This window comes from Bos indicus, chromosome 3 (assembly GCF_029378745.1).
Source record: "Bos indicus isolate NIAB-ARS_2022 breed Sahiwal x Tharparkar chromosome 3, NIAB-ARS_B.indTharparkar_mat_pri_1.0, whole genome shotgun sequence".
Classification (NCBI taxonomy): domain Eukaryota; kingdom Metazoa; phylum Chordata; class Mammalia; order Artiodactyla; family Bovidae; genus Bos; species Bos indicus.
The window spans coordinates 102,681,227-102,704,829 of record NC_091762.1 but is presented as its reverse complement, the minus strand read 5'-3'; the positions used below and the strand labels follow the sequence as shown (position 1 = coordinate 102,704,829).

The following is a 23,603-nucleotide window of genomic DNA, read 5'->3' as shown; positions in this document are numbered from 1 at the left end:
CCGAACCTCAGGCCCTCCCCGACCGTACCCAGAACTCCTCAGGTGTCTGCGGACTGAGCCCCATCACATGGCATCAGAGCGTGGCTGCCTGGAGCAAAAGCATGAGACAAGTGCGTATGCCCAGGCACGACCCCTGCTCAACAGGTGCTTTCTTCTCCAAAGTGACGTCACCTGCTGCCACAGCCTGTGCCTCTTGAAGGATTTGAACTTGAGACCCGGTGTGGGCCCCAGAGGAATGGGCACAAACTCAGGGAGAGTGGAAGTCAGTCAGGAGTGGGCAGCATCACTGGAGCCAAGACCGGGCTGACCACCAGGTGGGGACTCCAGACCACTGCTGTGGGCCCCACACTCTGCCAAGTCCGGAAGGACCACTGGGACACCTCAGTGCTGCACTCATCCCACGGCCTGAGTGTATATGCCACCATCCCCATCACCGTGGAGGACCACTTGCCCACACTGTCCGCTGCTCAGCCAGACACCTGAGCCTGGATGCCAGCATCTGGCTGCAGAAAGAGGCCCACCGGCCCAGACAGGTGGGCCTGAGGGCTGCAGCCCCCATTCTGTCCTAGCACCAGCTGGTCTGCCAGGAGGGCCTGCTGCCAGCAACAGTCCCTTTTATCCGAACACTCTGGCACCCCTCAGGGGTAGTGTGGGTCTGAGGGACCCTCCAGTCTCCCACACCCATCACGGAAAATGGAAAAGACAAATTCTTTCAGTTTGGTGGGGAAACGGCTTTCCAGAGAGGCCCAGAGTCTTGTCACACAGCAGGTTCGGTTTTGGGATTACTGAGGCCAGAGCTAGGGGTCCCAGCCCTGGAGCATTTAGGTGGCCACCCCTTCCCCTCCCTTTCCCTCTCCCCCTCCCATGTCAGACCTGCACTGTAGTAGATCAGCCTGTGGACATTGTGGTCTCAGGACCCCTGGTTGTAAATGTCAGAGGATCTCCAAGAGCTTTTGTTTGTGTGGATTATTTAACAGTATTTGCCATATTAGATGTTAAGACCAAGAAAATTTTAAGTATTTATTAATCCACTTTAAAATAATTTTAAAATCCATTACGTGTTAACATAAACAACATTTTTTTTAATGGAAAATAATTATATTTTGTGAAACAAAAGCATTCAGTGAGAAGAGTGGCCCTGTTTTACACTTTTACAAATCTCTTTAATTTGGGGTTTAATAGAAGGCAGCTGGATCCTCCTGTCTGCTGCTGTCTTTGGTCTATTGTGATATCACATCCTGATGCCTCCAGGAGACTCCCTGTATGTTTATGAGAGAACAGGAATGAAAAAGACCAAAAGCTTCTCAGTAATGTGAAAATGGCTTTGACCTTGCAGACCCCTGAAAGGGCCTCAGGGACCCTGAGGGTCCATGAAACACGCCCGGAGGATCACCGGGAAGATGACTCTCCCTGGACCGTCTCTGTGTGCCTCACACACTGCCCAGGGCCCAGCGCTGCCTTCGCCTTCTCTGCAGCCTCTGAGTCTGCAGGAGGCAGCCTGGTCCAGTGGGAAGGCTGTGAGCCAGCCCTGGTTGGTTCCTGCCACCTCGTAAGCTGTGTGACCTGGGGCTTCGAGCACTTGATGTTCCTCAGCCTCTATTTCCTCATTCTTGCGGACATGGATAATTCCTCCTCAGTGGGTGTCAGGTTCAATGAGCTGTAATCAGTGTTTGTCTCCAGCACACTGCCTTCCCCAGGAGTGGGCAGAGAAGGGCAGGGTCAACAGTGCTGACCTGGACCTGCCCATAGGCCCCCGCTCCTCTGGATGGGGCAGCCGGAGAGAGGGGCCGCTGTTGGGGAGGGAGCCAGTCTAGACCTGATAATAGCCCCGCACCGGGTGTTTGCAGGGTGAGCCTCTGGCCCTCTAGGCTGCTGATTCCCAGGGTTACAAGGCAATGAGCAGGCAAAGGGGTGTGAGGCATGGCCTCTGCCTCTCACCAGCCAGGTTGGGGGTACTCTGCAGGTCACTCTGTTCAGCAGGGTTGAGTGACCTCACAGGGATCTGCCACCCAATGGTGAGGAGGGGGCTGGTGTGTGTGTTTGTAGGGGGCTGGTCTGGAAGTGGCCTGAAGTGAGCCCTCCCTTTAGCCCTTTCTTCTGTCTGCTTAAATGCTTTGCTTTGGGTAAGTCCTCTGTTTTGAAATCCTACTCAATCTTGTGCACTTCAGGGACACCCTTCAGGGGTCCCTGCAGGGTGGGGTTATCACCTCTTCTCTTCACTTTCCCCCTCCATTGACCTCAGCCAGTGGGGTCTGCAGGAGCCCTGCCTCACCGTCCTGATTCCTGCCACCCCCCAGCCCTTCTGACCCAGCCTCAGTTGCCCCCCTCCTCAGAGCCATGCCAGTGACCTGGGGAACACAGCTTCGCCTCCACGCAGCTGGCGCTTGCTCACATACCACCTGCAGCGGCCTTAGCCAGACCTCAGTTTCTCCGTGTATTTATTGAGGCCCTCTCTCGCGTTTTATTTTATCTGATTTGGCTTTTTGTGGCTTTCCTTCCTTTTGTACTAATGCTTCTCTCTGATCTTATTTGCATTCAAATTACCTCGCCAGGTGGTTCACCAATCAGAGGTAAGAATGCTGTCCGTGCATCTCGCCACGCCACGCCTCGCCACGCCGTCACCACCACTCCATCCCGTCCCGTGCCGTCGTCACCTCCCCCATCCCCACCTCTCCAGCCTCCTCATCTCCAGCTCCGGCCCCTCAGCACCACCGGCCACCACACACATCCACTCTCAGCCATCCCCTCCTGTGACTCATCCATTCCAAGTCTGGATTGTGGACATAACTCGGCTCTTCCCCGCCTTGGGGCTGCAAGCCCACCGACCAGGCCTTCTAGGCCAGCCCCGCAGACAGAAGGGGCTCTGCTGGCTCCTACAGGGAAGCCGGGCCCTGGTCTTCAAGGCTGGCCAGAGATGGAGAATCTTCCCATGAGGTGGGGGAGCATGACCAAGCCTTGCCTTCCATCTCAAGAACCTCCTTGGTCTTGGGGCCTTCAGTCATTGCTAGCTCCCCCTTCAACATCCAGCCCTGTGGTAGAGTGAGGCTCCCCCTGTAAATCTCTCAGTCCAGCAAACGCTGGGAAGGACTGGCAGTTAAGACTAACACAGAGGCTGGAAAGCCAACAGAAATCAACAGGGTCCTGGGTAGCCCGATCCCCTGACCTGTGCTTTCATGCTGCAGGACCCTACATTCAGGGATTCCAAGCCCAGACTGGACTCAAAGATCCACGAAGAGCCATGTTCAAGTTTGACTCAACTTCGTGTCCTTTGAAAACTCAGTTTCTCTCTCGAAAGTCTGTTTCCTCCTGTTTAGGCTGAGGCCAGGGACCCACCTCATGGGGCATGATGACTAGAGCAGAGGGAGAGGATTGGGTATGGTCTGGCCCAGAGCAGACATCCTGTAAAATGGTGGCTTCTGTAGTGTTTGTATTCACATCGTTTTCTCCCCGCCTCTCAGTATCCTTGGGCACCTCTAGACCCTCAGAGTTCAGGGCCAGGCTGTTTTCAGAACAGAAGATGGGGCCAGGCCCCCACTGCCGGCTCATGGTGTTGGTTCCAGACTTGGGGGTTTCTGTGTGCAGTAGTCTCAGGGTCTGCGTGGGGTCCCCTGACCAGTCCTGGTTCTTAATGCAGGGGAGCCTCCTCCTCCACCCAGGATCCCACCCAGGTACCACTTCCTGCTCTCACCTGTGGCACCAGCTTCCAGGACTCTCCTCTACCCTCAGCTGAACTGACCTTCGTACAGCCCCCTCTCCCCTTGGCCAGGGGCCTGACCCCCATCTGCTTGAATGAGCGTTTTCTGTGACAGCGTCCATCCATCCCATAAACATGACCTGTTGGGTGCCCGTCAGGGCTGTTCTCGTAGGAGCTGGGTATTTGGCATGTGTCCTGGGTCCTCATGCTCCCTGATGCTGGTGGGGAGGGCTGACCAGGACCACAGAGCAGGCCAGCCCTTTCTCCCTCTGCTTTGGGGTCGAGCCTAAGCATTGCTCTCCCCACCTCCCGTGTTCATAGCCCCTCCTGCTGCCCAGCATTTGGGTGATGAAAGAGAGGTATTGGGGGTGAAGAGGCTGTTACATGCTACAGCTCAGACCTGCAGTGGGACCCCGCCCCCTGGAGCCTGGGCCCCGAGAGCTCCTCGTGGCTCCTGTCCCATTGGGTCAGGCGGGATCAGGCAGTTCTGTCTGCGTCCTGTGTGGGTGTAACTGTCAGCCGGCCTGGGCTCTGGGAGGGGTAGGTCTGTGTAGGCAGGGGTTTCTGTCAGGCTGTGTCCTGTGGGGTTGTTAACTGTCCGTTGGAGCGTCCTGCGTGGGTGTGATTGTCTGTCAGCTTGTTCCAGGGAGCGGGTGTTGCTTGTGCCTTGGGGTGTTCTGTCACGACGGTTCGCCCGGTGTGCCCTCTCTAGCAGCAGTGTTCTTAGGCGCTTACTGCCCGGGCTGGAGGTGGCCAAGTTCTGGTTTCGCCGCCACCCCCCACCTTGCCCTCGCCTTGGCCTCCCCTACCTGGTACCTGGACCTGCCAGGACTGGTCCCAGCCCTTTCCCCCGCCCTCTGTGAGGGTCATTTTCAGCGCCCACCTTCTACCCCCACCCCCACGTCCCGGCTCCTATCTGTCCGTCTGCGGCCAGAGCAGCCCTTTCGGGCGCTGGCCCGAGTGGGAGCTGCAGCCTCCATTAGCCTCCTGAATTATGCAGGAGCCGCGGTGGGTCGAAGCACTTTAGCAGGGACCAGGCTGAGGAGAGGAGCCGGAATGGGTGGGGCTGGCGGGGGTGGAGGTGAGGGCCGGGAGGAGGGGTGCTGTGAGCAGAGGCTGCTGGGCACCAGGCCTGCAGGGCCAGCCCTTCCTTCCTGTGGGTTCTGGTGGGCGGTAGAATCTCAGGTCTTGCCCGAGGAGGGCATCGCACGCTCGTGGGTTCCAAGCTGCTCCCACCCACGCCTGGCTCCATGATGCTCTGATTGGGGATGCTCATTAGCAAACAGGCTCCAGTACTGTGTACTGGCCAGAGCGTGGCAGATGCTTGGTGGAGTTGGGGGATGGGGTGGAGCCCCTGGCTGAGCCCACAGGCCCGGCTAGACCTCGAGTGGGGAGGGCTTGCTATCTGGAGCATGACCTTCAGTTCTGTCCAGGAGGCCTCTGGGCTTCTCAGGGAGAGCTTCCCAGAAGCAGCACCTGTACCAGGTGTGGCCCTGATGCCTGCCACATCTGGTCGACCCGAGCCTCAGGTGTTGTCGAGACCCCTCCTCAGGTTCCAGGCCAGACCGCCGTCTCTGTGTCCCCACAGGTGCCTTGCAGATTGAGAGCAGCGAGGAGTCGGACCAAGGCAAGTACGAGTGTGTGGCGACCAACTCTGCAGGCACTCGTTACTCGGCCCCTGCCAACCTATATGTGCGAGGTAAGGACTCAGGTGGTGCCCAACTCTGCCTGACTCAATGGAGCAAGCCGCAGTAGCCGGGCTTGCTGCCCAGAACCTTGGTGTGGACCATCGGGCTGCCATGGGCCTTGTCTCTCCTCCTTTTCACCTCTCTGCAGCAGCCGTAGCAGCAGCAGCAGCTCCCACTGGGCAAGCTCCTAACATCCACCCGACTTTGCCTTCCTCCCGCAGGCCCTTTGGGAACAGCTACTCTTGGGAGCATTTGTATCTCTTATAGGTCCTGCCTCATGGGCTTGGAGCCCCACGAGAGTCTAGAGCCTTTCGAGCAGACTGTGTGTGTGTGTGTGTGTGTGTGTGTGTGCGAACATATTCACACCTGCCTGGTCGTCCTTGAGTCTGTCCTGCCCGGCCCAGCAGGGTGGGCTTCAGGCCAGGTGTACCTGCCTTCTGACCAGGTTTGCCTTGGCGCTTCCTGGGGGAGGAGCCAGGTGTGCCTTGTCATCAGCCAGGACCCTTGTGTAGGGGGGTGAGGCCCAGGCAGCTTTGAGCCCCTGCAGGTGGGCACCTCATGCGTTTGAGGTATTTCTCGCTGGGACTAAGCGGGTCACGTGTTCACAAGTCCAGGTGCCCAGCAGAGAGGGTCTGGGGCTGTTTTGGCCTGTCCAGTCTCTGTTATGCTCATAGCCCAAGGGGAACCAAAGCTGGCCACCTGCGCCTTCCTGAGAACACTCTGGGTTTTGTGTGCACAGTGTCCAGGAGGGACCTTTAGCACCCCTCCTACCTCTACCATCCCCCCAGTTAATCCTCCTTCACAGATGGGCGTCATGAAAAGTGAAACTGTCTCCCCTCGGGGGATTTCTAAAGGAAAGTGGATGCCGCTTCTTTGCAGTGATGATTTCATCACGCTAAGTGCTTAGTACAGCTTCACAGCGGGCGTCGTCTGCCTGTCCGCCCAGGCCAAGCGCGGGGCAGGGCGGACGCAGTGCCCTGTCCCACCTTTCAGGGCCATGTGGTCAGACAGACCAGAGAGAATTAGGCCATCAACCATGAGCTTATTAAGGGGCTGTGCTGTCAGGGCACAAGATCCCAAGAGGCCACAGGTGATGGGCAAATGGGGCTTCAGAGAGTGGCTGATGCCTCGTCAGAATTGGGGGCATGGGATGGGAGGTCCCCATTGGTCCCCTTCTCAGGTGTTCTGCTCTTCAGGGCTCACTGGAGCTGCCCCAGGGCCTGTCTTAAGGAGCAGCGTCAGGGCATGGAGGCCAGGAGCATGCAGGTCACCCAGATAGCCAAGATGAGTATGTCAGAAATTGCACGGCCTTCCCCCCACGCTGCCCCCAGCGGAGCTTCTGACCAATACACAAGGTCCTAATGAGTCCCCTCTGAGAGGAGCAACTGAATGACTCTCCTCAGAGACCTCCCTCCTCCACCCAGACTGTTCCAACTGCTGTGTGGGCCTGACCTAGCACTTCTTCCAGAAGACCATCGTGTTGAGACTGTGGAGTTTCGAGGCCTCAGCAGTGAAGTCCTTCACTGCATGTGGCTACACCAGGGAGAGGAGGGGCGGGCAGAGCTGCAGGCACCATACTGAGGCAGGAGGCCCAGAGCTGGGGTGGCTGAGCTCCTCGTCGCCGTCTTGGCTGTGCGGCGTTCTCTGAAGTCACCGTCACGCTGGCCTCAGCCCGAGGTGGGACAGTAGGTCTCTTTGGATGAGCTGAGCTCAGCTGTTGTAGCTGGTGGCTCGGGCTCTTATCAGGGGGCTCTTACCTCCTTGTCTGTGGGAACTTCACTGTCTGCACGTGATGGGCTCAGGCAGGACTCTTAACTGGTTCCTGCCATGGCCCATCCCCCACTCCCACGGGTCTTCCTGAACTGCCTTCCCGGACCCATTTCCACAGGCCTTTTGGGCCGGGAACATGGGTGTTCCTTTAGTTCTAGCCCCACTTGCTGCTGCTGCTGCTGCTAAGTCGCTTCAGTCGTGTCCGACTCTGTGCGACCCCAGAGATGGCAGCCCACCAGGCTCCCCGGTCCCTGGGATTCTCCAGGCAAGAACACTGGAGTGGGTTGCCATTTCCTTCTCCAATGCATGAAAGTGAAAAGTGAAAGTGAAGTCGCTCAGTCGTGTCCGACTCTTCTCGACCCCATGGACTGCAGCCTCCCAGGCTCCTCCGTCCGTGGGATTTTCCAGGCAAGAGTACTGGAGTAGGGTGCCACTGCCCTCTCAGAATCCTAAAATAGGAACAGCCTCGCTTTGGTTGTTCCTCGCTCTTACTGGCACACACACACATTCCTGTGGGGCCAGTCCTCAGTCCGTCCCTAAGACGTGTCTGATAGCCAGGCCCCCACCTGAATCCGTACCCGCCCTGCTTTGCAGAGAGAGATTTGCCCTGTACCCCTAGGACAGAACCCTAAGCTGTGCTGCTAGGACCCTGGCATCTGGGGTCCACCCCCGCTCCTCATCATGGTCTTGGCAGAGCCCCTGCTTTCTGCCCCAGCAGTGCTGAGAGCCCCATCAGCCCTTTACTTTTCTGGGACAGCCTCTGTGGTGCTGGCCACCAGCTCTGTATCCTGAACCCCTCTTGGGGGTGGGCACGCATGGAGAAAGCCCCCAGTGCTGGCCTGTGCCCGCCTGCTTCCCGGCAGAGCGGTGGTAAAGCTTCCTTCCAGACAGGGCACCTGTCACCCTCCAGGCCAGTGGGAGGCCCGCCCTGGGCTCAACCTTAGCATCGAGGTCAGTGGGGACACCAGCTCAGGGTTTCTCAACCTCAGCACCATTGACATTTGAGACCAAGTAACCCTACACTCTGTGGGGCTGTCCTGTGCACTTTGGGGTGTTTACCGACCCACTGGATACAATAGCACCCCCTGGTCACCGCTCACAGGGTCTCCAGACCTTGCCCAGTGTAGCTTGGGGGAATCCTCCTCCCCACCATTACGAAACACTCTTCAGATGGACAGCCTCACTCTGGCTCTTGTCTCCATCCATCTCTAACTCTCTTCTGCCACGTCCATGGGGCCCGAAGTCATGTCTCCTCCTCGGATTTGGCTCCAGTGTCCACCTCACACCCCTCCTCTGTCCCGCAGACTAGGGGCCCCCTCTCTCAGACCCTAAGTGGCTGCATTTCATAGGCCCGTGCGTGTAGAGCTCCCAGCCTGGTGCTGGGCACGCAGAAAGTGCTGGGCAATCAGTAGCCACTGCTGCCGCGGGGAAAACACCATGGGGCTGCACCACCCAGTTTCGTCTGACTTTGCTCAGTTGCCTGCAGCTCCACCCACGGTCTAGCAGGCCCAGGCATGCCGGGTGGACCAGCCTCTCCATCCCACTACCTCCCCCAGTGACTCACTCTCTCCTTCCATCCACAGCGTCTCTCTCGTCTAGCTCTTAGGACGCACAGCTGCCAGGGACCAGGGAGGGGCCACGCTTTCCACCGAGCCTGGCCTGCTTGCCCCCGCCCTTCCCCACTTCTCTGCAGGGACCTGGCCGCTGGGCCGCAACTGTCTGTAAACGGGGCGACAGCTCCGTGGCTTCTCCCCACAGGCTCCAGACCAGCTTCCTCACACTCTGGGGCCGCGCAGCATGGGGCTTCCTCAAGGTGGCGGGGTTCTAGTGGCCCATGTGCCTCGGTGGGTTTGTGGGCTGGGTGGGCCCTGAGCTCAGTGAGTCTGTTTGAGCCTTGGGGTGCGCGTGAGGCATGGGGGCCTGCCTGTGCCACACTCCCACCCGTCCCTGTCCCGCCCTTTGGCACCCGGCACCTGCCGGCGGGACCCAGCCCTGTCCGCCCGTGTCCTCCATGAGTCCTGAGTCTTTTGTGAGCGGCGTGGTCCGCGCGCACCTGTGGGCACGTGTGTGTGCGTGGGGCACAAGAGTCTTGTCTCGTTTCCGTGCTGTGTGGGCAGATGAAGGTTGGCCTGTTTTTACTCTCTCTGTGTTTCTCCTTGTCTTTTTTTTATTCCCTCCTCATCCTCATCGCACTCTGCCATCAACCCAAACTCTCATCTCTCAGATCAGCGAGAAGGTTGGTCCTTTTCACTTCTTATCCATCTACAGTTCGTCCATCGACGGGATGCCCCCGTCAGTAGGGACCAGAGGGCTCGGTCAGCTCTTCGGGCTCACCCCAGTCAGGCCTGCCCACCCGTCGGGCTCTGCACTCCCATTGTTCGAGCCGGCAGGCGGGCAGGACCAGGGGTGGGTGGGCAGGACCAGGGGTGGGTGGGCAGGTCCCCCTGCCCCGCATGTTTCTGCTGCTTGGGTCCCTGACCACCCCACGTGTCTGCATGTCCCCTTAGCTGGGCTCCCCTGCTGGGGAGGTTGGGGGGGCACGGTGCATGGCACAAGACTGGGCCCTGCCTTTGTGCCCAGGCCAGGCCAGCTGTCTGCTCCAGGTGGAGCTCAGAAGTGGTTGTGGGCTCTGCAAGAGCTGTAGGGCTTTATGTGCACCTGTGAGGCCTTCCACAGTTCCCCCCATCCCCCCTGCTTAAAATCCACATTTGCTAGCGCTCAGCTGAAACCGTTGGGAAGATGAAGGGGAAGGCTAATCTAGAATGAGCTCACCCCTCAAGATCCTGCAGCCCAGGGTGAACGTCCTCCAGGGTCTGCACTACCCTTGAGCACCTCCCCGAAGCTGGACGGACAGCAGCCATGCTGTGCCCACCGAGCTTAGTGTCGGGCAAAGGGTGAGTGGCGTCACCTTGGCTCACTGAGGAGGCGTCCCATTGACTGGTCTCTTCCCTCTCCAGCGAGATCCAGGTGAGGGCCTTCCCACCTGGTCCAAGCTTCCCACCTTCTCCCAGACAGCTGGCATTTCCCCAGCCCCACACTGGGTGCTGGGCATCATTTGACCAGGAGCTCACATCTGACCGAGCAGTCAGCTGCTGCTTAGAGCCATGTGTGAGCCTCGCAGCAGCCCTAGCATGGCCGTGGGTCGGGGAGGGCTTCCCGGAGACCTCGCAGCACCCCATTCCAGAGCAGTCTCACACCCTCAGGGCCAGGCCCCTACTCCTCGCCCTCAGTCCAACAGCAGGGGCCGAGGGGCAAGGACACAGGCGGCAGTCCTTCCTGTGTCCCTTGGTCTGAGCCGTCAGAGGAGGCGCTCCCGTCCACTGGGCGAAGCCCCAGGGAGCAGACCCGGGCCACCTGGTGTCCTGTGCATTCTCTTTGTGGGTTGGGTTTCCTCCACGAGGAGAGGGAGCCTGTCGGGAGGAGGACTGCAGCCTTGGCTCAGATACCAGCCCTGAGCATCATCATATGCACTCCTGAGCTCTGGGGCATTTCAGTTACACCGTTTCGCTGACCGGGCAAATCTGCCTGGGGCGAGTTCAGAAAACGGTCATCAGCAGAGAGAGCCCAGCCTGCCACCGCCTCCCCCTGGGCCCCTCCCCCGCCCTCCCGGTCCCTTGTCCCTTCTCCTTTTACCATTCCATGGTTCCACCAAAAATAATATTTAATGGGAAGGCAGAAATGAGTTTCTAAATATTCCAGGGGGGATTTGCCGTGCTGGTAATTTGTTTGGTGCTGATAATTACATCTTACATTTTTCCAGCTTTACTTAAAACTGTGTGCCGAGTGCGCTGGCATTTAATTACTGCTCTGCGGCAGCCACAAGGTTATTTATTAAAGAGTTATTTTATCTTGATACGGTGGATCCTGCCCCTTATCCCCTCCTTAATGTTGTGTTATTTTCATCAGAGAAATTTCCGCAAGTGAATGCCGATTGCGGGGCTGCCTCCCCCCTGCGATTAGGCTGTCACTCCACTGAATGCCGATGCCTCCAGGCGCCGCACCGCCCTATTATAGGGGGTTGTCAGCTCAAATAATTAGACTTAAAAGTTACAGCTGAAATATAACCCAGAAATGGCAAGGCCCTGTTTTGGAAATTGTCTATAAAATGTCAGCAGTAAGGATGCTCGGGGAACAGTAATAGACCGTCATTGTTGGAGCTCAGGATTAGACCCTAGGTGCGTTTTTTCCCCGGCCCTGGTTTTTCCTTCCCTGCTGTTGCTGCTGTCAGTAGACCCGAGTCCAGGGCGAGTCCTGCCCCTTCTGGAGGCCTCGTGTCAGTGACTGCAGGGAGGCACCAGCCACTCCTGGCGCTTGGGACAGCGGGGTGACCATCCAGAACTCGGGACTCCACAGATACTCAGGGTCCCAGGAAGTGGTCACTTGCCTCTGTTACCCCCACCTTCTCTCTGTAGTCCTAGCCCCTACACCGTGGGGAAGATGAGTCTGCTCTGCGGCAAACCTGTCCAGGCTCTTTGTGTTGGCTGAAGCCCAGCAGGCCTGTGAAGGGACGTGCCCTGCTGGAGCGTGCCGTCCAGGAGTCCCTGGGCTTGAGGCCCTGCCCTGGTGCTAGGGGTGATCCTAAGGCTCACCTCTGACCTCTCACTCATCCTTAGCCCCTGGGGTTCTCCCTTCCACTTGCATCTGGAAGGGGGGAATTTAAAAATAAAAACAAACCCTTCTCAATATTAGTTCCCCAAGGGCCCTTATTTCCTAATAGTGGCGAGAACACCTTGTCCTCCGGGACTGTTTGAGGTAAAGACCGGTCAGTTTTCTTCACAGCTTAGGTTGAGACCTAAGGTTTATCCACCAATGACCTACTTCCTTCCCCTGGGGCTCTTTGTTCTCATGTCCAGGGACCTGATCGGGTCCCAAGATTCTGCCACTGACCACCGTCAAGCTGGCAGGTGTGTCCCTGACACAGGCTTGAGGCCCATCCTCATGCCAACTGGAGAGTGTTTCTCCCGGCAGCCTCAAGAGACCCAGAAGCTTCTTCATGGAGCCGCCTGGGTCTCTCTTTTCACCCTGTGAGCCAGGGCTCAAAGGGCCCTGAGCTTTTCATCCCACGGACCTGCTTCCAGTACGTGTATAAACACGTCCCTGAGTGTCAGCTGTCAGTTCCCGCCTCTTTAACTGGGAGGTGCCGGCATCCACAGTGTGGAAACCCGCAGCCCAGAGGAGGTGCCCGAGAGTGGTTCTCTTCCCCCCAGACCCATTTGGATGCCCATGAACAAGGAGGAGACGGGGAAGCCACTGGCAGAGAGGAGAGGCAAGGACAGAGTTGGTCAGTTAGGACCGCGGAGCCTTTTTGCCTTAGCCAGGCTACAGAGGGGAGAGGCAAGGAGAGAGCTGGTCAGTTAGTGAGCCTCTTTGCTTTAGCCAGGCTACATCTCCACCAGCGGGCATGCCGCGCCTCATGACCTGTGCCCCAGGTTCAGCACCAGAGCCCAGGGAGTGCCTGCACCATGTCCGAGCCTCCCAGCCTTTTGCTGTTTGTGGGGAGTGCTCAAAGGAAGCTCTTTGTCGTGGCTTTCTCCTGCCAGCCGTGCCCCCGGGGTCCACCTGTGCCCCTGCCGCACAGCACTGCTCTGCCACCCAGTGCAGACTCCCGGCTTTAGGACAGATGACAGAAGCCCACTTCTATCAGCTTAACGCCAAACATGGAAACTCTTGTCTTACAAAACTGAAAGTAGAGAAGTAGATTTGGCGTCAGGCACGGCTGGATCCAGGTGTTTAAACAGTTCGGTCAGGCATTCTTCTGTCTCTGTCTCTACCTCTGCTCTCCTCAGTAGCTCCTTTGTTCTCAAGCAGGTCCTGTCGAGTATTGTGAAAGGTGGTCCCCAGCCTCCCACCCCCCAGGTTAGAGACCAGAAGTGGAGAGGAAAAGCCACGTGTCTTAATAGTTTTCGCAAAAGGCCAAAGGTTCTACCTCTCGAGCCACATCTGGGTCGCATAGCCCATGAACCAAAAATGGGGGCTGAGATGGTTCTCCTAAGAAGATGGGGATGCCAGTTCTGGGAGGAGACACGCTGACACCACAGTGAGCGCGGGGCACCGAGGGAAGTAGACGCGGCCCCTGGCGCTGGCTGTGGCACTGGCGGTGCTTTGGCTCTGACTGGAGGCCTCAGAGGGAGGCAGTGTGGGTACAGTTGAGGCTGAGTAAAATGAGGGCTGAGGAGTCATTCAAAGCTCGGTGCGAGAGTTTTTAACCAGGCAGGTAACGTGAACAGATAAGGATTTGTGCCGGCTGTTTGTGGAGGGCCAGTGACCGGGTCGGGGGATGACCAGAGCAGGAGGAGCAATGGAGAACACAGCACAGCAATCCAGGGAAGGATGGTGGCTTGGACTTTGGAAGTGGCATTCACCTGTGGACTTGGCAAGAAATTAGAGTGTTGGAAAGCTATCTTAGGTGGTGCTTTAGCAGGACCTGGTGATTTGCTGGATGTCTGGTCTGTGGGTTGCAGCTTTGACCTCTGTGTAATGAGGTCACAGGTTGGACCAGGTGGTGTCTGCAGTTACTTCCAGCTCTGATTCCATGCTTTTGGGCTGAGCGAGCAGCAGTCTGGCATCTGTGGTGGAGGTGTTCCCGATGTAGCACCATGGGTCCTTTGCATGCCTGGGCTCCCCAGCAAGGACCCTCAGAGACCTGCACCCTGAGTGATGCCCTCTGGGTCTAATCTTAGCCTCGCTGCCTGCCTTCTTCAGCCCTGCGTGTAGGGGTGCCCAGGAAGGACACACCCCAGCCTCTGCCCACCAACTGCATGCCCTGTTTGCATGCCAAGCATGTCTGCCCATGGCTAGGTTTTGCTTGCCTTCCCTCCTTCTGCATGTTCCGAATGTCTTTACCAAGCTCGAGACTTTGGCAGGCGGGGTGGGAGGGGGGTCCAGGCTGCACCTTGAACTGAGAAGCGCAGAACAGCTTCTTTCCCGGGGAGCCCAAGGTTGGAGGTTGTGGCCAGGCACAGCCACCCTCCCCCTTGAGACCCTGTCCATTGGTGCCGAAAGCCGTCTGCTTGGCACCCTCATCATGTTACTGCCATCGTCATGCCCATCCTGCCCGCGGACCACGTCCCTGGCCCGCCCAGAACTCTGGCCCCTGTCCAGTCCCTCCTGGAAGCAGCCCCTCCTCTTGGGTTCTCAGGCTCTGCCAGGCTGAGGTCCTGGGAGGTGGTCCTGCTGCTGCCCTCATCTCTTCCCCGGGGATCACAGCCTGGAGGTGGAGGCAGTGGCCTCAGAGAAGGTGGCCACATCACTTCCGGGCTGACCCTCTGCCCTGCCCGAGTCCTGCTCTGAGGACCCTCCACCCTAGGGTGCCTGGATCTCTCGCACTAGTGCCCCAGCTAGCCCTGCTGGAGACCCTCCTTGGTGGGGGTAGGGGTGGGAGCAGGTAGAGGTGGGCACTGGAGAGCAACCTGGGATGTGGCCCCTACAGGCTTTGCACTGATTCCCCTGTAATCCTGGGCCTCAGTTTCCTAGGCTGTAAAACGGGAGCTTGGTTGCAGAATCTCTCGTGTTCCAGACATTCCCTGAGAGCGGGGGCTATTCTGGCCCCAAAGCAGAATGGGTGGGGGTCAGCCAGGGCCCAGGAACCCCACCCCTTGGCTCTGACGAGAGGGGCTTCTTGGACGAGGGGCCCCTGCCCTTCCACCCGCACACGTGCCCTGCCCGGCCTGTGAGCGCCTCTCTCCCTCCTCCCGCAGTGCGCCGCGTGGCTCCGCGTTTCTCCATCCCTCCCAGCAGCCAGGAGGTGATGCCGGGCGGCAGCGTGAACCTGACGTGCGTCGCCGTTGGCGCACCCATGCCCTACGTGAAGTGGATGATGGGGGCCGAAGAGCTCACCAAGGAGGACGAGATGCCGGTCGGCCGCAATGTGCTGGAGCTCAGCAACGTGGTGCGCTCCGCCAACTACACTTGCGTGGCCATCTCCTCCCTGGGCATGATCGAGGCCACGGCCCAGGTCACCGTGAAAGGTGAGCCTCACTGGTGTGCTGGCCATGGCCCGTGGCCTTCCCTGGACTGGGCGGGGAAGGGGGGCATGACTGCCGGGAGATGGGTGGGGCTGAGGGTTGTTACCCTGCTGGTGCCTGGCCCTGGGGGTCCTCCTGGCCCTCAGTGGTGGACGGAAGGCTTTCTGTCAGAAACTGGCTTAAATATTTGAGCTAACAGGTGCTAGGTCCCTGCGGGGCAGATGCCGTGCTGGTTAGGAAGCACAGGTTATATTGTTCAGGTGGCGTCACCCTGGCAGATAGATTCTCTTGTTGTTCCCATTTTATAAGTTAGGAAACTGAGGCACAGAGTTACAGGGAAGTAAATGATGGAGCAGGGACTTGAACCCTGGGGGTCTGAATCCACCACACACCCCTCTAACCATAGAACTGGACCCTCAGCTTTCCCAGCCTCCCAGAAAGAAGGATGGGAAACAGTAGCCAAGGCAGGTGGGTTCTCTCTGCCCTGGCCCTAGGACAGCCACATGTAGACCAGACTCCTTGGGGCGCTCTGCTTCCAGTCTTCCCTCTGATAACACCCCCGTTCTGCAGCGTGAGTCCTCTGTTTAACAGAGCAGCATCACATTATAGAAGGGAGAAACACCCTGCGGTGGCTTCTGACTGCTTTTAAGATAAAGACCAGGATCCGCACTGCTGTGACCTGAGCAGGCTGACAGTCCCAAGTGTCACCTGCTCTCACCCCACCCTTGCTGTCACTGGCTCCACCTCGCTCTCCAGGTCTCAGTCCTGGGAAGCTTTCCCCAATCACCCCATTCAGGGACACCCTGGACTTTTCTCCATCTCAGCACCCTGCTTTCTGCTGCATTACACATACCAGAGCCATGATCATTGCTCGCTGATCGCGTCTCTCTCGCACTGGTATATGAACCCCATGAGCGCAGCGACGTGACCGTGTAACAGTGCGTCCTCAGCCCTAGCGCAGTGCCTGGCGCCCCAGCAGCACTCAGTTTGTGAGTGCCTGTTGTTCGGGGATTGGCTGTGGACCTGGGACTTCTCCCCTCCTTTTGAGCCAAGCCATGGTGTCCGTGGGGCCAGCAGCCCCATCCGTCTCTCTCAAATCCAGGATCATTCCCTGAGGAAATCCCTTCCCTCTCCCCGCCCCTGTTACACACACTTGCCAATGGGTGAGCCCAGATGCACTGCAGAGGCCTGTGTGTCTCCCATCTGCACGGGCCCAGGCAGGCCACCTCTGGGTCCGTTTGCTCAATGAGCCACCAGGGCTGGTGTGAGGTCCAGGGAGTCCTAGAAGTGACTTAGGTGGACACCGAATGACCCAAGGCCCCTGCAGGCACTGACGGGCCTGGCCACCAGCCCCCGCTACCAGACCTCAGTGGTCACCGAGGGCTTTTCAGGCGATTCTTTGCAGGGGAGGGCTGTGGGGGTGGGGTCAACCACACTCTGGTTGGATGAACCCCAGGGCAAGGTCAGCTCCTGGGGTCATGACCTCAGGCAGCCCTAAGCCTTCCACTTTGTCCCCAGCCCTGCCGAAGCCTCCAATTGACCTTGTGGTGACAGAGACAACTGCCACCAGCGTCACTCTGACCTGGGACTCTGGGAACTCAGAGCCTGTATCCTACTATGGCATCCAGTACCGCCCAGCGGGCACGGAAGGCCCCTTCCAGGAGGTGGACGGCGTGGCCACCACCCGCTACAGCATCGGCGGCCTGAGCCCTTTCTCAGAGTACGCCTTCCGCGTGCTGGCGGTGAACAGCATCGGGCGCGGGCCGCCCAGCGAGGCGGTGCGGGCGCGCACGGGGGAGCAGGCGCCCTCCAGCCCCCCGCGCCGCGTGCAGGCACGCATGCTAAGCGCCAGCACCATGCTGGTGCAGTGGGAGCCGCCCGAGGAGCCTAACGGCCTGGTGCGGGGCTACCGCGTCTACTACACCCCCGACTCCCGCCGCCCTCTGAGCGCCTGGCACAAGCACAACACAGACGCCGGGCTCCTCACCACTGTGGGCAGCCTGCTGCCTGGCATCACCTACAGCCTGCGTGTGCTGGCCTTCACCGCCGTGGGCGACGGCCCCCCCAGCCCCACCATCCAGGTCAAGACGCAGCAGGGAGGTAGGCGCAGGCCAGGCTGGATGGTACCCCCCTCCCTCGGGCCGTGAGCCGGGGGGTGGTGGGGGCGGTCTTTGGGATGATGAAAGCCCGTATCTGCACACACAGCCACTGGGGAGGCAGGGTGGGGGTTGGGTGAGGCCCTGCCTCCTTCCGCTGGGGGCCCCTGCCCTTGGGGGATTGGTGAGGCTGACGGCGCCTGGCTGGGGTGTTGCAGTGCCTGCCCAGCCCGCGGACTTCCAGGCCGAGGTGGACTCAGACACCAGGATCCAGCTCTCGTGGCTGCTGCCCCCGCAGGAGCGGATCGTCAAGTATGAGCTGGTGTACTGGGCGGCAGAGGACGAGGGCCAGCAGGTGAACACCCAGCAGTGTGGAGGGAGGGGGGCTGCTCCCGGTCCTGGGGGTCCGTGCTGGGCTCTCCTAGGCAGGCTTTCCTGGATTCTGGGGTCGTGGGGACACAGCCCCTTGAGGCTCTGGGACCCTTGCTGGCCTGTGTGGTTCTGTAGTCTTTGTCACCCCTGTGCTGGGGACAGAGCTCCTAAGTCCGTCCTGGGTCTTCTCGGCTCTGTGGCTCTCATGGCACCAGCAGAGCCCTCAAGTTCCCCAGGCCACCATGTCCGTGGTGTTCCCATGCCCATGTGGTCAGTGAGGTGCCCTTGCATGGGCCACGTGGCCACATGGCAGGGAACCAGCCCTGCAGCTACAGTGGGTCCGCAGGGATCAGCCCGTGTTGGGGGTGACCTCTGAGTGACCTTTGAGGTCAGGGTGGTCAGTGAGTGCTCTTTGCTCTTCCAGCACAAGGTGACCTTCGACCCCACGTCCTCCTATACCGTAGAGGACCTGAAGCCCGACACACTGTACCGCTTCCAGCTGGCCGCCCGCTCTGAGCTGGGGGTGGGAGTCTTCACCCCCACCATTGAGGCTCGCACAGCACAGTCCAGTAAGTGTCTCCCAGAGCCACGGCTGCTACAGCTGGGCGGGTATACACACATGCGCACCCTTTCCCCTCGACCAGGCGGGTGGTCAGTTCCGCTGGGCCCTGGGCTCAGTCTGGATCCCAAGTGAGGGACAGGTAAGTGCCCTCTAGTCTGCATCCGGGCGGCTGCTGCCCTTGCTGCTCCCTGCCCACCTCCTGCCTTCCCTCAGCCCTGCCCCCGCCCAGGTAAGTTCTGTGTCTCCTCCCCCACCCGCTCTGTGCTGGTCACATTAGCCCGCAGCCACCCTCCATCGAGGGACCGCTGTGCTCGCTGTGTTTCCGAGCTGCTCCAGCGGCGTCTTCCCTCCTGTGTCCCCACATCTCATCTCCCTGTTACCCATATTCCTGCCTCCTGCCCCCTCCACGGAGTCCCTGTGAGCCAGGCAGTCTCACCGAGCCAGCCGCACGGGGGGAGATGAGGCGCACCGGGGCCGTGTGGCACTCGCATGTTGGACTGTGCATGAGGCTGTGTGTGTACGCATTTAGGAGTGCTGCGTGCAACTGTGTTCCTGCGTGAGACTGATGCTGTGAGTGTGTCCATGTCTGAGCACCCAGCTGTGCAGCCCCTGAAGGTGTCTGTCACTGTGGTTGGGTCTGGGTGTGTCCATTGGCTGTTCTTAGGATTGGGACCCAACCAGTGTGTCTCAGGGTGTCTGGCTCTCTGCACCTCTCCCTCCCGGCGACAGATTGCGAGCCCATGGGCTCTGTACTCACATGGCCACAGTGAGCCATCATCTGTGAGGTTGCCTGTGATAATGGGGCCAAGTATGTGTGGCTGGTTGGGGTCGTGGCATTGAGACAGCACGTGTGATGACATGTCATGGTCCTGTGAGGCCCCTTTTGTCACATGGGATTGTGTGAATGTGCCGTGTGTGACTTGGTGTTCCTGGATTCATTCTACAAGCACCTGCCACACTCCTGCCGGGGCCCATGCACCCTGCTGGGAGTAGCACAACCATGACGTGGCCTCTGCCCGCGGGGGTCCTTGTCTAGTGGGGAAGACAGATATTAAACCCACAATTACCCAAATGAGCTTTTAATTATATTTGTGTAAAGTGCCGTGGAGGAAACAAACAGTGGAGAGAAGATGTGACGGGAAGCTGGTGTTATCTGAGGGGTCAAAGGGGCTTCCTTGGGTGACACGGAAGCCCTAGGCAGGGGGTCAGCAGGTGCCAGAGACCTTGAAGCAGGAAGGCGCCTGGTTGTGGTCAGGGTGAGCAGCCAGCCAGTATGGCCAGAGCAGCCCCCTGACGACAGCATCAGGGCTTTGGGGACAGGAAACTGCCTAGAGCTGCCTAGCTAAGGGTGAGAATGCGCGGAACAGCCCAACAGCACGCTGGAGACGGGAGGCGGTGTGCGTCGTTCTAGGTAAGTGGTGGCGGCTTAGGGGAGCTGGAGGTGGGGGTCGGGGGTGGTTTTGAGAGCTGTCTGGGATCCCGCTGGCCAGGCTTCGTGACAGATTAGGTGTGGGGGTGGGCTAAGGGAGAGGGGTGCCTCGGGTGCAGCCTTGTACATGGTGTGCAGACCTGGGAGGAGAGTGGTGCCACTCACTCCCTGGGATGGGAAGTGAGACAGAAGCAGGCATGAGCGGCACGCCTGGTGCAGAGGCCCCCAGGCTCGGGAAGCTGTGTGCCATCTGGGCGCTGATGCTTGGCGGGTGGCCGGGATCCAGAGCTGGGGCTGGAGTTCAACTGAGAAGGAGGACCAGGGATGGGAGGGACTCCAGGAGATGGCGGTGTCTTGGAGGTCAGAAGAAGAGAGTTTCAAGAAGGAGACCAGATGTTACTGCTGAGTGGTCAGGGCCAGAGCGTGACCACTGGGTGTAGTAACACGCAGGGGTGGACCTGGCGTGAGGGGCTGAAGCCGACTGGCGACCCAGGAGGCTTGTGTGGGAGACACGGAGGTAGAGACAGAGGCTTAGCTGAGAAAGGGGACACTGCAGCTGGTGCAGTAGGGGAGGCTGTGGGGCCAAGGATGGGATGTAGGAAGACTAAGATGGGGAAATCTTGAGCACACATAAACGTCATTGGAAATGTGTCCACGAGAAGTAGACAGTGCGGAAAAGAGGATAGTTGGCACCTTGTGAAGTGAGGAAGAGGGTAGAGCACAGGCAAGGGGAGAGACTGGCCTTGGACAGGAAGGTACTCCCTTCCTTCCTGGGGTGGGGGAAGGAGAAACCCGCAGCCAAAGCTGGCCAGTTGGTGGGTTTGGTACTGAGAGCTGCAGGAGCTGCTGTCGGGAGGTCTTGGTTTTCTCTGCAGAGTAGGAGATGGGATTATCTGCCGAGAGGAAGGGAGGTTTGAGGAGCGTGGAGGAGGTGGAAGGTGTTTTACGTCAAGCGGCGTGGTAGGGGGTGGCGGGCAGAGAGCAGAGGCCAGCCGACAAGCGTGGATCGTCCCGGGAGCCATGGGCACTCACAGGGCTCTCACCAGCCTTGGCAGGTTCTTCTACCTGCCCCGTGTGCTGCCTTGGAGGGGGTGGGGGATGGGGTCATTCAGAACCTGCCGCAGGCTAGGCAGGAGCTCAGAGTTTGGCGTGTTGGTATGAGTGGTGAGCGTCTAAGCTGAATAGCAAGGGCAGTGAGGATGGTAGGTCAGCAGATGGGGACCCTGGGGCTGCAGGGCAGGCAGTGGGCTGGGGACCCTGAGCAGCTGAGCTGGGCCATGAGGCGAGGGCCTGTCAGGGGGTGTTGGAGGCCAGTTGTAGAGAGAGTGGCAGTGTCTGGGGCAGGACGCCCGCAGTGCAGGGAGGAGAAGGCTCTGAAGGTGAGGGACTTGGGAGCCAGTGGGTTGAGGGGCTGCTGGCATCCTGGGCAGGGTGGTAACAGAACTCACGATGAGAACACCCCCGTGATGACAGCGGAGTTCTCAGTGGGACTGGGGTCTGGGAATGATGAGTGAGGGCCCCTCTGATGGGTCCTTTCCCTTAGACTGCCCCGGGGGCTTTGCACCTTGGCCATAGACACCCTGTCCAGGCAGACACAGGCTCAGGCCGCCTCGCGCCACAAGAGCCATCAGGTCACTTGTCCTGAGAAGGGGAGAGCTGTGGGCACAGCCATGAGTGGTTGTAGGCGTGAGCAGGGATGAGGGTGGCATGGCCTCTGTTGCTTGTGTGTGTCTGATGCCGTGTGTGTTTCGTATGAGACGGTGGATGTGTGAGGCACTGCGTTAGAGGCCTGTGTGTGTGTGTGCGTGCGTGTGTGGAGAGCCTGTGGTCCGGCGGGAGAGCCGGGCTGTCTGGTGGCCAGTGGCGGCAGCTTGCCTGGAGGGGCCCCGGGAATAACCACGCCAGCCCCCCGGGAGTAGCCCGCCTGGGTGAGTCTCTGTCCTCCGTGACCGGTTACTGTGCCTGTGGCCCCCCACCCTCCATCTGCCTGCTTCCCCCCCATTTGTCTCCCCCAGCCCCCTCCGCACCCCCCCAGAAGGTGACGTGTGTGAGCGTGGGCTCCACCACCGTCCGGGTAAGTTGGGTCCCGCCGCCGGCCGACAGCCGCAACGGCGTCATCACCCAGTACTCGGTGGCCTACGAGGCGGTGGACGGCGAGGACCGTGGGCGGCACGTGGTGGACGGCATCGGCCGCGAGCACTCCAGCTGGGACCTGGTGGGCCTGGAGAAGTGGACGGAGTACCGGGTGTGGGTGCGGGCGCACACGGACGTGGGCCCCGGCCCCGAGAGCAGCCCGGTGCTGGTCCGCACCGACGAGGACGGTAGGCAGCGCTGGGGATAGGCAAGGGGAGGGGCGGGGGACAGGAGAGCTGCCTGCTACGGGTGAGGATGCACGGGACAGCCCAGCAGGATGCTGCAGGCAGGAGAGGCTGTGCCTCGGTCTAGGCAAGAGGTGTCCCCACCGGACACCCAGGGCTCAGCCTCCCGAGTGCCTCTGGGGGACTCCCCATCTTCCCAGTACAGGCTTAATGGCCCCGCCTGGGGAGATGGAGCTCGTGGGACAGCCTGTGCCTGAATCCCAGCCCCGGAGCTCCCCAAGCAGGGGAGCCTCAAAAGGCTGAGGCCAAAGAGGGCAAGAATCAGAGAGACTGGTTCTGGAGACACTAGTGAGGCTCACCTCACTAGATGTCAGGGTGACGCAGGGCCCAGAGGAGACAGCACAGATTGTGCTGACTTGGGCAGGTCGAAGGCCTGGTGCCCCACCTCCCACCTTGGTCCTCCTCCCCACCGAGTGAGGCAGTCCTGGGCCCAAGGGCTGCAGAGTCCCAGGCTCTTCCCCGTGCAGGTGGAGGGAGCCCTCCACGTTCCTCTGCAGGACAGACAGTCTAAGGCAACCGCATCAGGGGCAGTGGGGTGCGGAGGCATGGCACTGCAGCTGTGCTGTGCCCGCCTGACTTCCTTCTCCATGCACCTGACTTCCTCCTCCTTCTGGTCCTCAGTGCCCAGTGGGCCACCGCGGAAGGTGGAGGTGGAGCCGCTCAACTCCACTGCCGTGCGCGTCTCCTGGAAGCTGCCCGTCCCCAGCAAGCAGCATGGCCAGATCCGCGGCTACCAGGTCACCTACGTGCGGCTGGAGAATGGCGAGCCCCGCGGCGCCCCCATCATCCAGGACGTCATGCTGGCCGAGGCCCAGGTGTGCCCCCGGGAGGTGGTGGGGTCGGCAGGCAGGCGGGCGAGACCATCACATTCCACTTCCTCTTTGGAACCCAGGTTCGCTCCCCTCCCCTGCCTGCTCTCAGAGGGCCGGTGACACCAAGACATGCTGTGGCATTTGGGGAAGCGCTGAGACCAGGAGGTTAGGGCCAGCTGCCAGGATCACTCCCTTCTCTGTCTTGGGTCTGCCCGAGCTGTCCCAACCCAGGCTTGGCCAGCCCCACCTGCCCTGGTGGCAGTCCCAGCCTGGCAGTCACCTCAGTGGCTCAGCCACTGGTGCCAGCAGTGCAGAGCTCTGTCGGCACACACCCAGGCCTCAGCCCAACACCCCAAGCCCTCCTTGGCGGCTCGCAGGAAATGCACCCGCTGTCTGTTAGGCTGGGTTTTCGAGCTGTGCCTTCCTCCTCTCACAGCCGGGGCGGTCACCTCCCCCATTTGGCTGTTGTCCTGGCAGAGTTCCGTGAATCGGGCCAGGCTGATGTTTGCTCTCAAGGGCTGGGCTTATGGCCCGTCTCACTCACACCTCTACACCCTTCCGTCCTCAGGGGATGGTGCTTCTGCCCAGGAGCTTGGGGTGAGGTTCCTGGGGTATTCTCAGCACTGTTTGGCTATCCAGGAGAACCTGGGGCACTGGGAGACTGGGCGAGCGGGCCAGAACTTCCCAGGAAGGGGTGGCTGAGCTCAGATATGAGACCAGGTCTCAGGATTCCTGGGAAAGGCCTGTAATTGCTATCATAACTTCCCTCCCCACATAGTCTGTTGAAGATTCACGACACCTGGCGGCGTGTCTGTGCTGAAGGGCTTTCTGTCCAGAA

The 23,603-nt window shown here is 59.8% G+C and overlaps 1 protein-coding gene across 8 annotated transcripts in view; it reads left to right on the top strand.

Moving 5' to 3' along the window:
• Positions 1-23,603, top strand: part of PTPRF (protein tyrosine phosphatase receptor type F) — an 84,371-nt gene that overhangs the window by 38,677 nt on the left and 22,091 nt on the right. For 5 of the 8 annotated variants that reach the window (XM_070786698.1, XM_070786696.1, XM_070786700.1 and 2 more), the window contains exons 7-13: positions 5,283-5,393; positions 14,850-15,119; positions 16,635-17,216; positions 17,431-17,567; positions 18,009-18,153; positions 21,591-21,896; positions 22,575-22,768. In XM_070786698.1, the coding sequence (XP_070642799.1) occupies positions 5,283-5,393; positions 14,850-15,119; positions 16,635-17,216; positions 17,431-17,567; positions 18,009-18,153; positions 21,591-21,896; positions 22,575-22,768 (1,745 nt within the window). The remainder of the gene's footprint in view (positions 1-5,282; positions 5,394-14,849; positions 15,120-16,634; positions 17,217-17,430; positions 17,568-18,008; positions 18,154-21,590; positions 21,897-22,574; positions 22,769-23,603) is intronic. The other 3 variants (XM_070786701.1, XM_070786699.1, XM_070786702.1) reach the window with 1 other exon arrangement.